This window comes from Tinamus guttatus, unplaced genomic scaffold (genome assembly GCF_059628265.1).
Source record: "Tinamus guttatus ecotype Peru unplaced genomic scaffold, ASM5962826v1 Tinamus_guttatus_pri_ptg000056l, whole genome shotgun sequence".
NCBI lineage: Eukaryota > Metazoa > Chordata > Aves > Tinamiformes > Tinamidae > Tinamus > Tinamus guttatus.
The window spans coordinates 4,579,983-4,596,017 of NW_028288590.1; the positions used below are offsets into that span (position 1 = coordinate 4,579,983).

The following is a 16,035-nucleotide window of genomic DNA, read 5'->3' on the forward strand; positions in this document are numbered from 1 at the left end:
AAGTCTAAAATAGCATGTAATAAAGCAAAAGCATGCAGTGAAGATGTCTGCAATGCCTAATCACATCACAGCATAGAATTTGCATATTATACAACTATATATTTTTGTAGAGTTTTTATATCTCTTTCTCTTGACCTCTGATTATTTTAATCATACATACTTGATTTTTTTGTATAAGCAAAATGTGTATACATAAATTATGCACAAATAAATGCAAGGACCATAATAAGTATTATTACTGTTGACCTTTGAGCTAAACCATATTACATTATTATCTGTTAACATTAATCTAGAATCACCACTTAAAAATAGGAAATATGCACTTAAAAATGCATGTAGAACTTCATAGACACAATGAAATTAAATCTATTATCCAAACATTTTTAAAAAAAGTATTCTGAGACATTAAGGGATTATATTCCACCTAAAAGAAAAGCATCTGCTATTGCATTGATTTTCAATAATAATCAAAATTAATCCTTGGGATGACAGCCAATACAAATCCAAAACACAGTTTAACAGCTTAAAAAAACACAAAGTATAAAGTTAACTGGGATGTCCCAGCAGTAGAGGTAGGGATATTCTGCTGATCCTGAGTTAAGGGAAAAATTTCTTACCACTAGCATATGGCAATAATAATGACTGCAAAGAGGAGTATGACGAGAAATTACTAAGATTTTCCTGGAAGTACTATTATCCATGTTCTGCCTTCTCTTAGTTTATGGTATATATCTAACAAGTTAATAAAGGTGAATTAAGGTCAAGTTGTGCATTAGGAATGTGTGGCTCAGAAAGACAGCAATTTTCAATCAATGATTGAAATCTCAGTTGTTAAACTGTGGCTTCATCAAAGGGGCTGCCTAATGGCTGTAGTACATAAAGCATTCACATAGGGAGTGCTCACTCACTACAAAACAGAAGTATTCTTCTACAAGAAAAAAAAAAAACACTTGATATTATATCACCTGCAGAAGCTCAAGCATTTTACAAGGATTTGCTTAACAATTGCTTGCAAGTCTGGAAAATAGTATGCATTATCTATTGAAAGATTTCAAGAACCTGCCTGTAGTTTCCGAAATAACTCTTTAACTTCGAGAGATTAAGAATAAACCACCTGGGCAGCATCTTTTCCACTCATCTTTCCAAACCTCTCTCCCTAAGAATTACACTGATACGTAGAACTTACACAACGAAACAATCAATTTTTGAATTTTTTATATTTCTGTAAGTGACAGTAAGATACAGGCTGATTTTTTTTTAAGCCTGGTTTACCTGTCTTACTTTATGGATTAAGAATCTGCAAGAAATTAGCATGCTTTGGCTGCAGGATTGATTTTTTTCACTCTTTCTTTTATTGATTGGCAGCTTACCGTTTATCAGCTCAAACAGCTTACCAGTGCCATTTTGTGAAGCAGTGTTTTAGAGGTTGTGCTAATGGGCCAGGTGGTTCTGTTTGTACTTAGAAAGCTGATCTTTGCTGAGCCATCATTATCCTCTTTCACCTGCTTTTAGGGCTTGGGACACAATACACAGGGTGAAGAGCAATTATGAAAAGTTCTTCTCATAGGCTTTGTCCATCTTTCCTGAATAGTAATAATAAAAACACAAGTGTTGTGCCAAATCTTTTGTTGTTGAATCAAGCAAAAAAGCATCCTATATTTCTGGTTCTTCTTTCACTGCATCATTGGCATATGAAGTATGAAAAAAAAAAATTTATGGATGTCTCCAGTTCAGTATTTTCTTCATAAACAAACCCTGCTAATAGCCAGCAAATGCAAAGGGACTTCTATAAACTTATAGACACCCTTATTTTATTCCTGCAGTTGTGAAGACAAATACTGGCTTGCAACATTTGGTATAAACACAAGCCATAACAAACACAAGCTAATAGTAAATTAATACGCCTACTCCACTCCTGCTTTCTGAAAAAGATATGAGTGAGTGTGTGTGCACTGCATGACAAATGATATTTTCTTACCATTTGCAATTGTTAAAAGCACTTGAGAGCACTCACATACTGAGAAAGCTTTGGATATTTCCTCTGCTTTTTATTTATAATTACATTTTAATTAAATTGAATTGTCTCTTGAGTTCCGATTTCGTAAGGCATTTTCACACTGCATCTGAAAATTTTCTAATCCAACATTAAAGAATGATGCTTAATGGCAAAAGATGAGGCAGAAAATGCCTCATCAACTTTAAATCAACTTTAAATAATCAAATCAACTTTAAATAATGATCCAATAAGTTTATATTTTGGGTATGGAGAAATTATGAGGTACAAAAGTTGCAACACACAAAATTGGCACGTGTACAAAGTGGTGGTATTTTGTTGTCATAGGACAGACAATTTTGTGCATATGATTAGAACTATCTCAGAGTTTGTTGACATTTAGAAACTTGAAAAACTAAGCTGAAATTATTTGAAAGATTCATTTGAATGAATTACATTCATCTCCAGTGAGTGATCTGAGTGAAGAAGTTATTGCTTATGTAACCAAAATCAGTCCACAGAAGGGGAGAGGAGAAAGCAGAGCACAGTATATGAAGGCAGGCAACCTCCAAGATTACTCTTTATAGATTGCCTTATAGATTATGTTATAGGTTAGTCCTCTATAGTTATTGCCTTAAATAAATATTGTTCAGGTTTGTTTTAGGTTGTGTCCGGTATCATGGGATAAAACTCTGTTGTCTCTTCAAAAACTCAAGCCTGTCGTCATATTTTAATCGAGTAGCAATTCAGGCTGAAAGTCTGTAGGGGCACATGCCGTAGCTTTGCAGAGTACCTAGTAGGCTGGACCTTCTACGTGAGGGAAGCTCCTATGCACAATCGCAGAAGAAATGATAAATGTTTGCAATTTCCTTTAGAATGGTCTGGTTTCACATTAAAAATACTGGGAGAGTGATGGGGGAGCAGGAGATGGGAAGAGTTATTTAGTTTGTTTCCTTTTAATAGTTAAACCTATCCCTTTCCCTTTCTTTGCCTTACATGATGCAGAATTCTTCTTTTCTTTCTCCCTGCCTCCTAGGAAACAGATCTCATGACCTTTAACATCTCCATGCACCGGTCCTGGTGGCGGGAACATGGGCCTGGCTGCGTCCGAAGGGTGGTGCGTCCTTCCGCTCCTGGCATCCTAGAGGATTACTCCTACGTCTCCGTGACAGGCTGCATAATCGATTTTCAGTACCTAGAGGTCATTCACAGTGCCATCCAAATACTGCTCTCTGTAAGTCCCAATTTTGCATTGTGCTCAGATTCCTTACTCCTTACAGTCCTTTCTTACTCTGCTGTTGTCTTTCTCTTTCCTGACAGGATGATTTAAATACCCATTTTGAATAGTACTGTGTTTTTTGAATTAGGGAATGGTATTTGTAATATTAAAAGGTACTCTATTCTTCTTTTTGCCTCTCTCCTGTAAAGTTTTATAGGGGCAACCAAAGAATCTGGGTCCCATGCTGGTCCTTGCTGGGACAGGTGAATGCTAACACAAATTCTTGAATCTCATTCATTAAAGTATGTACTGAAAGGACAGCAGACTTCGTTGAAAGTAATTTGCCTAAAGTTTCCAAAGTTCACAGCCATCAACAACGTTTATTCAACCCTGAATATAAATCTGTTTTACAGCTAAGTAACCCAGCTAAGTTGCTTCTGAAGTGAGATATGAATGCCACACCTGAAAAAGGACAGGGGAATAATAGGAATTCGAATACTCATTTATATTTAACAGGGTTATCTATTCCTTCCTGAGATTCTGGGGCATCAGAACATGCTACCTTAGTGAGCCATTTTTATAGGTTTAAATTATATGTATTACAAGTCATAAAACTTGTAATTTTTGAAACATTATAAAACTGCTGTCCAGTACATGGCTTTTCAGCTGCTGGACATCGACATGCCTGTGGGCAAGGTAGGGAAGAACCAGAGACTGGATGTCATTTGGGAGCAGCAACTCTTGGACAGAGTCTTTCCATGGCTCTAATGGCTTCTCCTCCTTGTGATCGAAGGGTTCATTAGATTTGGTGCCATATGTTCCTCTAGGAGCAGCAGCTCTCTTGTGTTTCCTTCCCTGCATAGCTGCGTGTGGTACATAGGCACTGGCCCACCACAGCTGGATGCAGATAGGAGTGCACATAGGGTTACGCTTCTCATCCTGCCCAACTGTCTAGAATGAAGTAGAATAAAAGTTCAAGATAAGTTTTCTGCAAATACCTTCTGTAAGAAAGAAGCTCCAAGCTTTTCCCTTACCACTGCTTTTAACTGGAAATGGAGTATAACCCATGTACTCAACGCTCACAGCAGTAGTTAGTGAACCACTAACAGTGATTAGTTCCCCTTGTAAGTCCAGGCATGAATTAGTGCATTTGTTTAAGGAAAGACTTTGAATGAGGACTTTTTCCAGTGAAGACAAAATCACTTTTCTAGGGGCCCAAACATGTGTATGTCAATATCCATATTAAAACTTTAAAACTAATTCACAGCTCTGTGGAAAGATAGCAGCTGTTGAAATCAGGAAGTATTTTGTTCTTTTTTTATGCTGTCAAGTTCTGGTCAAAATTTACCAAACTGGAACAAACAGTAATATCAATAATAGGAGAAAAAAGGTATTTACAAACATAATCACATATAGTAATCACATAATCTTATCACATATAATCACATAATCACAATATAGTAAAATATGAAAATGGTGCAAGAATTTACATGGTGCTATGTAAAGCATGGGATATCACAGATTTTCCCATTCTTGCAGAGTAAATGATTGCTTGGAGCAATCATGAATAATTTGTGGATACAATTCATTGTCTGTTTAAAATATTCCAGAAACTCATAAGGCTTGACTGTGAACTAAACTGTTTCACAAATTGCTTTTGAATGATATACACATATTGAAATTAAAATCCCATATGCAAAGTAAGTTTTTCCTTCCATCCTATTATCTTATGATTCCATCTATGATCAGCCCACCACAAAAATATTCTGTAGTTTCCATCTGTAGTCTAGTCTTGCTTGATTTACTGTCCTGTAGGTCAGAAATCAGCACCTAGCTATTGAGAGCTGTTGCAGCTTTCCTCCTATTTTCTGCATAGTGTTGACCTGAGTGAGTTTCCATTCATTTCAGACTCATAACTGCTTTCCTAATTGGGATACCAATTTCAATTGTTAGCTGAAAGGTCATTTAGGTGGCCTTTTTAAAATGCTAAAAAATTGGTGGGTGGCTGGCTGTGTAGCTTGGAAGATCTTTCTTTCTTTTTCCTAGTAGGAAGTCTTAAAAGCAGACTATTGCTTTCTGGAGCTTATAATCTCCTTAATTTTCATAACATTTTTATGTAGCAATAGTAGCGTAACAAACCATTTTACAGTGTAACAAAAACTTTATTGGCATAACAAATCATTTTATCATGCTAACTCCTGTCCAAATTACTAGGAAGGTGAACATTTTCACTTGATAGGAAGTTAGAGCCTCTCTGTAGAAAGAAATCCCTCCAGGGGTAAATATTAGATACCTGACCAGGTATGTAATTCATGAGCAGCAGATCTCTGGTTTCAAAAGGTGACTTTTTATTGATTTTTTTAGCATATATAAAAAACTTTATATGCACAGAATGTTGCAGCTGTGACTGCTTTAGACTCTGCTTCAGGGATTAGGCTAGATAACCACTTATTTAACTCTAACACACTAACTCTCTTCCTGTCTTTGCACTTTAGCTGCCTCCAAGAACAGTATTTTTTGCAAGTGAAATAATACCTGTGTATCTGGTCCTGATTTGAGGAGGCTATTGAAGTGAATGGGTGTTGAAGTTGTTAAGTATTCTTTAGTCTGAGGAAAGCTCTGAGAAATATGATGGAGTGGGATGCAATTCATAGTAAAAATAAATATAATTAAATTGAAAGATTAAAATATGCAGTACCTATTCCTTTGATGAATAAATCCTTTTTGCACAGCACCTTTAATTTTAAAATGCAAGATATGTCATCTTTGCTAAAATCCAGATTTTCAAGAACAAATGAATACTGTAGTCAAATTGATGACAGCTTAGCAACTTTTAACTTATAGTTCCTTAATACAACCCTTTTTTTTTTGCATTTGAAAACTGATTATGCATAATATTAAATAAAAGGCGGGCACTGGCTTTAATAGACTGGATTAGACCTCAAGCCTAATATCACAGAAAGTGTGCCCAAAGCTGCATTGCAGCAGTGATCTCCAAACTAAGGCTCACTGAGTTATAGCCCAGTAATTAGAAGCAGTACAACTTCATCAGTGGTAAAAAAGCAAAATCGATTAATTCTGTCCGAGTGACACAGTGACACAACTAGACTGCTTCTGGGTACGGGAGCTGATGCCTTCACAACAGCACATTGAACAGAGTGAGCTTAACATCTCACCAAGGTCTTGTCAAATTGCTCATCACAGCAAAGCCTAAAATTCATATACAGTTCTATTAAAACATCACAAAAGTGTGTGTATTTTCAGGGAAGCCTGAAAAACACCTAAAGCTGTTAAAGCATTCAGGCTGTTTGGCTTATCGATGCAGGCCAAATACAGAATATACTGAAGGAAAGAACATGTCTGCTTAGCAAAGATCAATACAGTGTCTCTCACAGTGTCAGTTCCTACAGCTTCTAGGTGAGGGCCAGTCCTACATGTGGGAAATGCTCACAAAAAAACTAGAGGTACCTGATTCTCACTGTTCTAGAGTAAAATCAGCCAGATGTAATATAGGGAGATAAAAGCATTAAATATTTTCCATAGTGGAAATAAAAAGCAGTGAACACACCTGCCTAAGGTAAATCCAGGGACAACATATTATAACCTGTCATTAACACTACCTAGCATGAAACATAACCAGAAAAATATACTTCCTATAACATAGTATATCATGAAGTTGTGGTGTCCTGAGTATAATAAAAAGCACTCCTGTCAGCCAAATACTGTAGTCTCTGTGAACTGAAAGACTTTTCTGAAAGACAGGAAGCCTAAAGCTATACAAGTACAGTAAGTATACTCAGGAAATGGAGAGCTATGGCCAACTAGCCAAGTACAGTTCACATCTATGCTAGTGATCTTAGCTCCAAATTCAGGTGCCTTCATTCAAACCACTTAGCGGGAATCTGGATTGCTCTGACAGCTGAAGCTTTGCCTAGAAATTGCTCAGAGTGGCAGGAGGGATTCTAGCTGGAAAAGGCCAAATCCTGACCCGCATCCTTGCACGGGTAACTGTGTCCCGGCGCTTGGCTCACGCAGGGGCATGTGGTAGTGATTCAGTCATAGCAGACTGACGTCCAGCTGCAATTTGTTTCTCTGAGTGAGACTTGGCAGGAGCTGGCAAGAAATGTTAGATGGCCTATTTAGCTAGAAGGATGTAGAAGTTAGTGAGTCATACCAAAATTATGTTCTAAATTTCTGCCAGAGAGACTAGTTGCCTGCTGAGCATGTTAAAGGTACGTTTTCACATGACACCCAGTGGTTCCAGTGGCAATCAGTATTGAAGTATCAGGCAATCACTATTGAACTGATCTCATGAATTCTTACTGTTGTTATTAGCCCTTTTTGTGGTTAGCTAATTTTATAAATGATATTAATTCAAGGGCATCCTGTTCTCTAAAACTCTTCTGCCATCCTCAGCCCTAGAAGGTGTGAGCCGCTCCAGCTGTGCATTAGGCCACGCACATCTGTGATGTGCCATTTGCTCAACCATCTTGTGCCCTGAAGGAGAGCTCTTGTGTGGGACTGAGGCTTAAGGACTGTAGTTTCTGTACCATTTCTGGGTGTTGTTCTGTGTTGAACACAATGTATAGGCAGAAAGCAATGCTAAAAACACCTTGAACTTTCAGTAAAAATCTGCAAGGCTTGTGTTGTTCTTTGTTTACAATGGGAATTCATTTCATTTATGTTTGCTCTCATTCAGGCCCCTAAGAAAGGTTTGTCTCCTATGCAAACAAGCTCAACTGCTGAAGTAAAGTCAGTGTCAAAAGTAGCAGGGCTGTTGACCACAGCTTTGGTGTGAAACAGCTTCTCTGGTGCTCCAGGGACCTTTGAGGCCAGAACCACTTAGCAGTCTGAAGATAAGGAAAACAGTCTTTAGTCCATATGTGTTGGAGAAGGCAGAGAGCTGGAGCCTGTGTCGAGTCTGGGACAGAGACACATCTGCATGTGCAAGGGGATGACAGCATCAAGACAGCCTGCATCACTGTGTGACAGTGGGAGGTTGAGGAACCCATATCTGTGTATATTTAACTATGGCATTGCGTGCAAGAGGTGACAAAATCACATAGAATTGATCACTGTCTTCCAGGATTTTAACTAGACAATAAGAGAAAATGTTTCCATTAAAATACCTGTCCTGAAAATTTGTGTTGTTGATGCATGTTTCAATTCCTGAATTTGTAAATATTGTGAATTTTCTTTTTCAATATGCTGTCTTCTAAAATAGCTTTCAATACAGTGTATAAGTGTTTTGTGATGTCTCCCATTGCAACCCTTATATGTTATGATAAATATACATATATATTTCTAACAGTTACATTTTTTTTTGTAAAATTAGTGCTTACCTGCTCAAAACCTTCTTAAATACTGATGGAAGTTGATAGTGAACATTTTTAAAAATCTGACCCTCAATATTCCTAGACATCCTTACACTTGCAAATTTTTCCTGTTTTAATTAACCAGATGGGATGATTTCAAATATTTTGAAATTTCATTGTTATTATGACAATTCACACTAAAGCAATCACCCCTTCCATAAAAAGAGTTACTTCCTTTTACTTCGTTTTGTGCAATTCCTTTCTTTTCTTTTTTTCCCTCACTATTCCCTGATGTCCTAAATGTATATTATTCTTCACAGAACATAGTGCATCACTTCCATAAGAAAATGAAAAATAATGTGATCTGATTACATTATTTCTGGAAATCTGGTACCAGTCAGTGTCTCATATTGACCCCATGCAGTTGCCTCACTTCGTGAATTATTTCTGCCCTGCTGTTTTCAAAGAATCTGCCAAATGTTGATTATTTAATACTAAAATGAATTATGACATTTGGCAGAGTTATATTCTTTTTTTTCATCAGAGAAAAAAAAACAGAATGTAATTAGCAACCATATTTAGCATAACAGACATTAAAATGGAGGCTATGAGTCTCATGTAAGTAATTAATCAAGGGAAGCTTTGTGACTATTGAGAGATTAAGAGCAGGAAAGTAAACGTTATTAGGCCAATGCTGAAATGACTTAGTGAAGTTCAGATCATTGACCAAGCTTTTACAACTAAGCTGTAAGTCAGAATCTTTTTAGAGTAATTTGGATGGCTCCTCATATGTTCCCAATATTAAAAAAACTTCTCTATGCCATCTTAAAAGCTCCAGAGGTGTTCTGAAAAAGGCTGTAAAGCAGCTTTTGCACCTCCCTTTAGGCAGCCAGAGCTGCAGTTCAGTTCTTATTCATTTAGATGTAACAAAAAGGCTAATGATATCAATATATAATGTGGTTCCTCCAGGGCACTGCAGCAGAGTCTTTTTTTTTTCCATTAGTTACAGCCCTGCTATTTTTATAATTGGACAGAGAAGCATGCTAGGAAGCACATCATGTACACTGCTCTGCAAAGAAAATCCCTGTAGGGGCTGGCACGGGGGCTCAGCTAGGTTCCTTGCTCTCTTTACTTTTTCCCCGGTGACTTGTGATTGATTTAGAAAGCCAATCAACATCAGCATGTGACAGCAAAATATGAGGTAATTTAATGTTAAGGGCTACAGGAATGATACGTGGGTAAAATATTCAACGCCTTCAGTTTTGCATCTCTTCTTGAATTTTTGCTTGCAACTTTTGGTGTCCATGAAACAGTAACCATGTCACTTTTTGATAACAAAACAAAGGAAGCAAAGTAATTTCATGGTGTCTACAGAGCTGAAATTCAGCATTATTCCAAAAGAGTGTTTGAAAGGAGTGCCTGTATCTAATACTAGTAGCCAGAAAAGGTAGAGGCTTCACTGTCTTTTAGCTGTGTGAGTAGTTGATTCAGGTAGATTGTTGGTTTCTCAAAGATTCTTTAGTAAGTCTAGCATGCTTAGCACATTACTAACAAGACCACAAAACCTTTTTCAACATGAGCAGTTTTACAGAAGAGCTATAGGTCTGTGGGACAGACTGCAGATAAGATGCCTTGTGCCACCCTGCAGATTTTGAGGTTACCTCCAATGATATATAATACTTTTCTTGTTGTAATTTTATGGGACTCTGTGCCTTGTGCAATACCTTCAGTGCTTCTAGAATTAGATCAGCCCATTTCACCTATGCCACTTTTTAAAAACCAAATCTTCCCATGAGCAAAATTAGTGTGAAAGAGACTGTCTCTGCACCTGCATTCTATAAATGACCTTTTCCTTTAGTATTATGGTTAGTTAGGACCCATTCTGCATAGTAGTACACAAGTAGGAGAAAATATGTTTGTCTAAGTACCTGCCAGGGTGAACAAAACAACTGCATGAAACTGAATCAAGAAAATTCTGCACATTTTTTTTTTTCTATCTGGGTTGCCCTATGCTGGATGATCTTGCTTTTTCAAGCATCTCATTGAAAAGAAACTGAAAACACTAATACATGTAGTTATTTACATCCTTCTTTGCTCAGTAACTATTATGACATGACTTTGTGAAAAAGAGTTAGGTAACTCCTATAGCAGAGCTGGCTAAAGATGAGGGGATAGGGGACAGTGATTTAAGTACTACCAATGTAGTAGTGGCATCACCTTGTCAGCTGTCAATGTGAGAACTAATTTCTTCTAGACATTTAGCAATAGGGATCTGTTTTCTATTTTACATGAAATTTATTGTGGCTTCTTTCCAAAATTTTAAAGCCAATTTTAATGAAATTGTTATGCAAATGTTATAGAATATTTTCATTTACATGAAAAATATTTTCAGTAAAAAATAGTTCATTGCTGATTTGATTTTTTAAGCTCATAAATATTTCAATAGAAATGGTACAGAAACATTGGAAAAATATAGAATATTTGGGAAATATCAATCTTTATTCCTTCAACTTTCATCATAAGTTACTTTCCCTATAATGGAATCAATGTAATGGACTTTGTGTCTGCATCTTAGTTACTGTAACTCTCTCTCAGTCAAGCATTTTAATTCAGAACCATTTCCAAGGAGTTTGAAGTTAACATGCTGAACTGGGAACTCCAGTGGCCAAATAAACACAAAGTTTTTAATACTGGTAGTCTGGTCTGCTAATTCAGACATATGACAGCATCTCCTGCAGACTAACGGGAGAGGCCGTTGAAGAAAACTTGAAGAAAACCTGTATTTCTATATATTTTCTTTAGATAGGAGCAGAATATTTCACTATTCACAATTTATATTTCACTAGGAATTTGGAAATTATACGGGAAAGTATTGTTCTGTTCTGCAACAAAGTGGAAATGCAATTCTTTTCATTTAGATGAATCAAGGCAATATTTCCTTTAGATTTTTATAAATTCTATTGACTAGAGTGTCTGAAGCTGTGTGACCAGCTTGATGGGCTTCCAAGAAACCAAATCTCCTCGAAATTCTTGTCTAAACCAGGACACAGTGCTCCGAAGGAAATTTATCTTCCTGTCTCTCAAGACAGTGCTAGATTTTTTCAGGAGCTTCTGTGGCAGCCAGTGAACCATAGTTTCTTTGGAAGGTGGGATTAAGCTCCAGCACATGCTTTGGGATTGCGCTGTTTGGGTAAACTGTGCACGGGAATGGAGCTCCTCCCATAGGTTCGGTGTTCATGAGCTAAGGCTCGATTGATTCAAATGCAGAAAGAGGATGATTTTCTGTTTTTTAATCCAGAAAATGCAGTTGTGATGGATTTTTTTTATGTGTGGACAGGCTTCTAAATAGTGAAAAGGTGTTTTACTGAACTGGGCCCAATCTGGAGCCTGAGCCTTCCCAGTCAGTGTAACTACTGCAGGCAAAGCCTAGGCAAGCCTCACATGGCAGCCTTGCAGATCCCAACAGGAATGGATTCGTGCTCACTAATAGGCAGGGGAATGATTCCTTCGGCATATTGTAGCCATAGCCACACGATCAAACTCTCTTATGTGGGGAAACATATCCACTGATTAAAGCCTGTCTCTGGGTGAGCTTCCATTGACAGGACATTTTTCTTTTAATCATGTACCAAAATCACAGCCTAGCTCTTCCATTAAAATTTGTCACCAGAGTGACCTGACTGCAGAAGGAATTCTTTTTTTTTTTTCCCTTCTCTTGTTTAAGGTCCCAGATGATATGCAACACTGTTTTATCTTAGGTAAATATGAGAACATAGAGCAGGGATTTCACTAAACAAGCAGTGAAGCAGCTCCAGCTTCTCAGCATTCAATGAAACGGTTTTGTTTTCACCGAGGGATAAAGTCTATATGTGTATACACTCCTCTTAGAACAATGCACAGAAAGACAGATAAGGTTCTCAGGAAACATATTTTTGACTGAGGAAGACTGCAATTCCAAATAGAGGCTAAAAGGTCTGTGTTCTGCAGATGGGCACTCTGTGAGCTTAGTAGTTAACACACTCCAAATTCTGCGATATGTCTGTGTGTCTGTTCACTGTCTCATGTTGCAGAAACTGTTGTGCAACATGACTTAACTATTTGTTTTGTATGTCCTCAAAGTGGGGTCTGGAATTAGAGCAGCACACGAGAGTTGCGCCTGGGGCATATTTTCTAGGCAGGTTGGACTACCTAGATTCACCGGTGGCTCTTGCATTCTCCACTACTAATGTTTGCTTCAGGTTTGCCTCAGGTGAGCTCTCCTTCAGAAGGTGTTGAGCTTATCTGCAGCCTGGTTTGTGCAAAATGTCTGAAATGGAATATAGCAAAAAGAACTGGGTAGCAGCGGTGTCCAAATTTATGATTTTGCTACTTTGTGACCTGCCCAAGGAGATGGCTGCCAAAACACACTTCCTTCATTGGGATATCTGGGAGTGCACACCTATGTGGGAAGAAGGCAAGAGAAAATTAGAGGCTCATTCACATAGGCAGAAGCTTTCAGAGATGAGTGACAGTACAAGGATAATGAGAGAGTGATAAATAACTGGTCTATGAGCCCAGTAACCAGTGCCTAAAATGAGCTACTTTACTATATCACAGTAGTATGTTAAATAGAGATTCATGGTGAATTTGCTGTTAGCTTGGATTCATTTCTCAGCAGTTATCAGGCTTCCCTAAGCTTCTAATAAGCTTTTACAGAGATAAAGAAATGAGTCTCATATCACAAAAGGAAAACCAGCAAGGTCTGGGAGAACACAGGTGGGAAGGATGGTGCCTGAGGGTATGGTCAGGGTGAGCGTATATGGGGATTTTCCTGTTCCCTGAACATATAGAGTAGATTGAGATAGAGTGAAATTGATGCTTGAGTGACTTCTTTGATGTAGCTGAATGATGATTTGAGCAGTGAAGACTGCTAGTGATTTTGAAAGGGAGATTGATGGAAATCACTTCCGGCTGTAAGGTTTTGTCAAATCTTGGTAGCTATCCTAAGAGAGCAAGGTCTGATCTATCACTTTAAAATAGCAGCCAGAACAGCGGATTTCATTTCTCCTGGCCCTTGTAGCATGTGCAGAAGCTTCAGCTGGAACGATTGCCCACGTGGAAAGGACAAAAATATGAAGTTAATCTGAACAAAAATGATAATCTAATAAACCAGGTGCTGTGAAAAACACAGCTGCCAAATCTCCATTTCACATCTATTTGATGCATAAAGATTTTTCAAGAAATTTTTCCTAGTGATGTGGAACACTTCTAACTTAGCTTTTCATAAACTTCTATGTAAATTCTTGCTATGCAGATTAATTGATAATCATTGTGAATGACAGTGAGGGTGTCAGATAATTAAACAGCCTCTTTAAAAAACATTACCAGTTTTATTTGTGATTTATTTTTATCTTGTTTATTAACTTATAATGTATGATATGTTTACATATATGCGTGTGGCATCCAATAAATAGTTCAAAAATGAAGATCAGCAGAGAAAACTAAGATTGCATCCTGAGCACTTACATCCATATAACTTGGGTGTTTACTGAGATAAATCACAATTTTACAGAAAGAGTTTTCAAGAAGGAAATCTTGCATAGTGAGTGTTTGAGATACCCTCACCATCAGCTGTAGGCTTGTCGTACGAATTCAGTCTTCCTAGTAGCTGTTCTTTTAATTCAATTGCTAAAGATTTGCTGTAAGAAAAAATAGCTTGGTGGTTAGGACGCTGATACACTCTTCAAGTGATTCAGTATCAGTACCCTGTTCTATCTCAAACTTCTTTTTGGTGACCTAGAAGGAATTACCTCATTTCTCTATATAGCTCAGCTCTCCATCTGTAAAATGAAAGTGTATTTTATGCTCCCCTCTATAGTACTTGACTTCAGTGTTCCCAAAGAGCAAGTCCTTTAAGATTTCTAAGTGTACAGATAGGGACCACATAAATATCACTGATAGAGTGGATTTGAGTCTGTACCTCTTATTAGGTTAAACATACTACTTTTTAAACATAGCAGCATTTACAGTTACCTGCTAACACTCAGGTTCTTATAAGCACAAGACGTAAGAATGATTTGAAATCAGTTCTGTAGCCCAACTGATAGAAATCGAAACACAGTGACTCTTCTTGTATAGGAGAATAAAAGCTAGGATCAGTATTAATTGTATGAGGCCATCTTTATGAATGGCTGTTGTCACTGTTTGCACTATATTTTTATTTTATTTTATTTTATTTTATTTTATTTTATTTTATTTTATGAATTTTAAGTAATATTTTAAAGTCTGAAGTTTTTTCATTTGTCTTTTTGCATTTTTATGAAAAATGTATTTGTCTAAAACTAGCACAGAAATTTTTCTTAATATTTTATCTACTTTAAAGCCTTTAAGTATCAGTCTGCGACAGCTTAAGTTGTACTATTGCTTTTATCCAAAACTCAGCCCACCAGTTCTACTACAGCTGAGAATAAAAGAAATATCTCCAAAATGGCATGTGCATCAGAGACAGATAAGGCTTCCAGTATAAGGCTTCCAATATATTCCTGAAAGCAGTGAATTTAGTGTCCATGTGAGCAGAAAATGAGCCATTAAGGTATCCTTTGACTCAAACTAAAAGAAAAGAAAAGAACCTGATTTGTTCTCCTTTTGTTCTTTCTAGAGAGCTCTGGAAGACAGTTTTAATTCATTTTTGGACCCAAGCCACAGCCTTACTTAAATACATTTCTGTTTTTAGTTATGAAATCCCATTTTCTGTGCCATGAGCTCATTCACTGATAATATGGATGGTGTCTGCCTCATGCCACCAAATTTTAACAAATGATGCAAAGTGTTGAATAAGACAATCATTGATCAATGTACGAGCTGGGATGTGGGACCTTAATAAGGTCGTCTTGTACCAGATACCTTGTCTGATTTTGTTAACCATGGAATCTTTTCTAATAGGAAATATATTATTCATATGATATTGCACTGATATATTGCAATGTATTATTATATGATTATTTTACATTGTATACTAGCAACAAGAACAATTCTCCTTAGCAGTCCTGCCTAACTACAGTATGGTCCAAGTAATTAAGTGCCAAGGAAAAAGCAAAAAAGACTTCAAATTCTTCCAATCTCCTCATTTTTTCTTAGTCAGCTAAAGTGGGATATGAAAGGAATAATAAGGGCAATTCGCTGTTCCCCTTCAGTGCTCAGTTTTCTGTAATTGGCCTACTTATAGATGGGAAAACCTTATACTCAGTGTGTATCACAGAATTTCATTAGCTCTTTTTAGACTAATTCACCGAACAGGATCAACAAATGGGTTTGAGCACCATCCTCTGATCATCCCTTGCTTGACCCTGTCAGCATGTACCCTGGCACGGCTTGGGCCATTTCAGCTGGGCACAGTGCAAGGTGGAGACTGTGCCCATTACTAGGATGGATTACAGCCTGTTTGGGCAGCATGGCGAGAGAGCCCCAGGAGAATTTAGCTGCTTTCCATACGGAAACCGTGTATTATTTCATACCAGAACACTCTTCAT

The 16,035-nt window shown here is 37.3% G+C and overlaps 1 protein-coding gene across 3 annotated transcripts in view; it reads left to right on the plus strand.

Annotated features, from left to right (window-relative positions):
- Positions 1-16,035, plus strand: part of NKAIN3 (sodium/potassium transporting ATPase interacting 3) — a 322,807-nt gene that overhangs the window by 246,134 nt on the left and 60,638 nt on the right. For all 3 annotated transcript variants that reach the window (XM_088540165.1, XM_088540166.1, XM_088540164.1), the window contains exon 4: positions 3,030-3,227. In XM_088540165.1, coding sequence (XP_088396291.1) covers positions 3,030-3,227 — 198 coding nt within the window. The remainder of the gene's footprint in view (positions 1-3,029; positions 3,228-16,035) is intronic.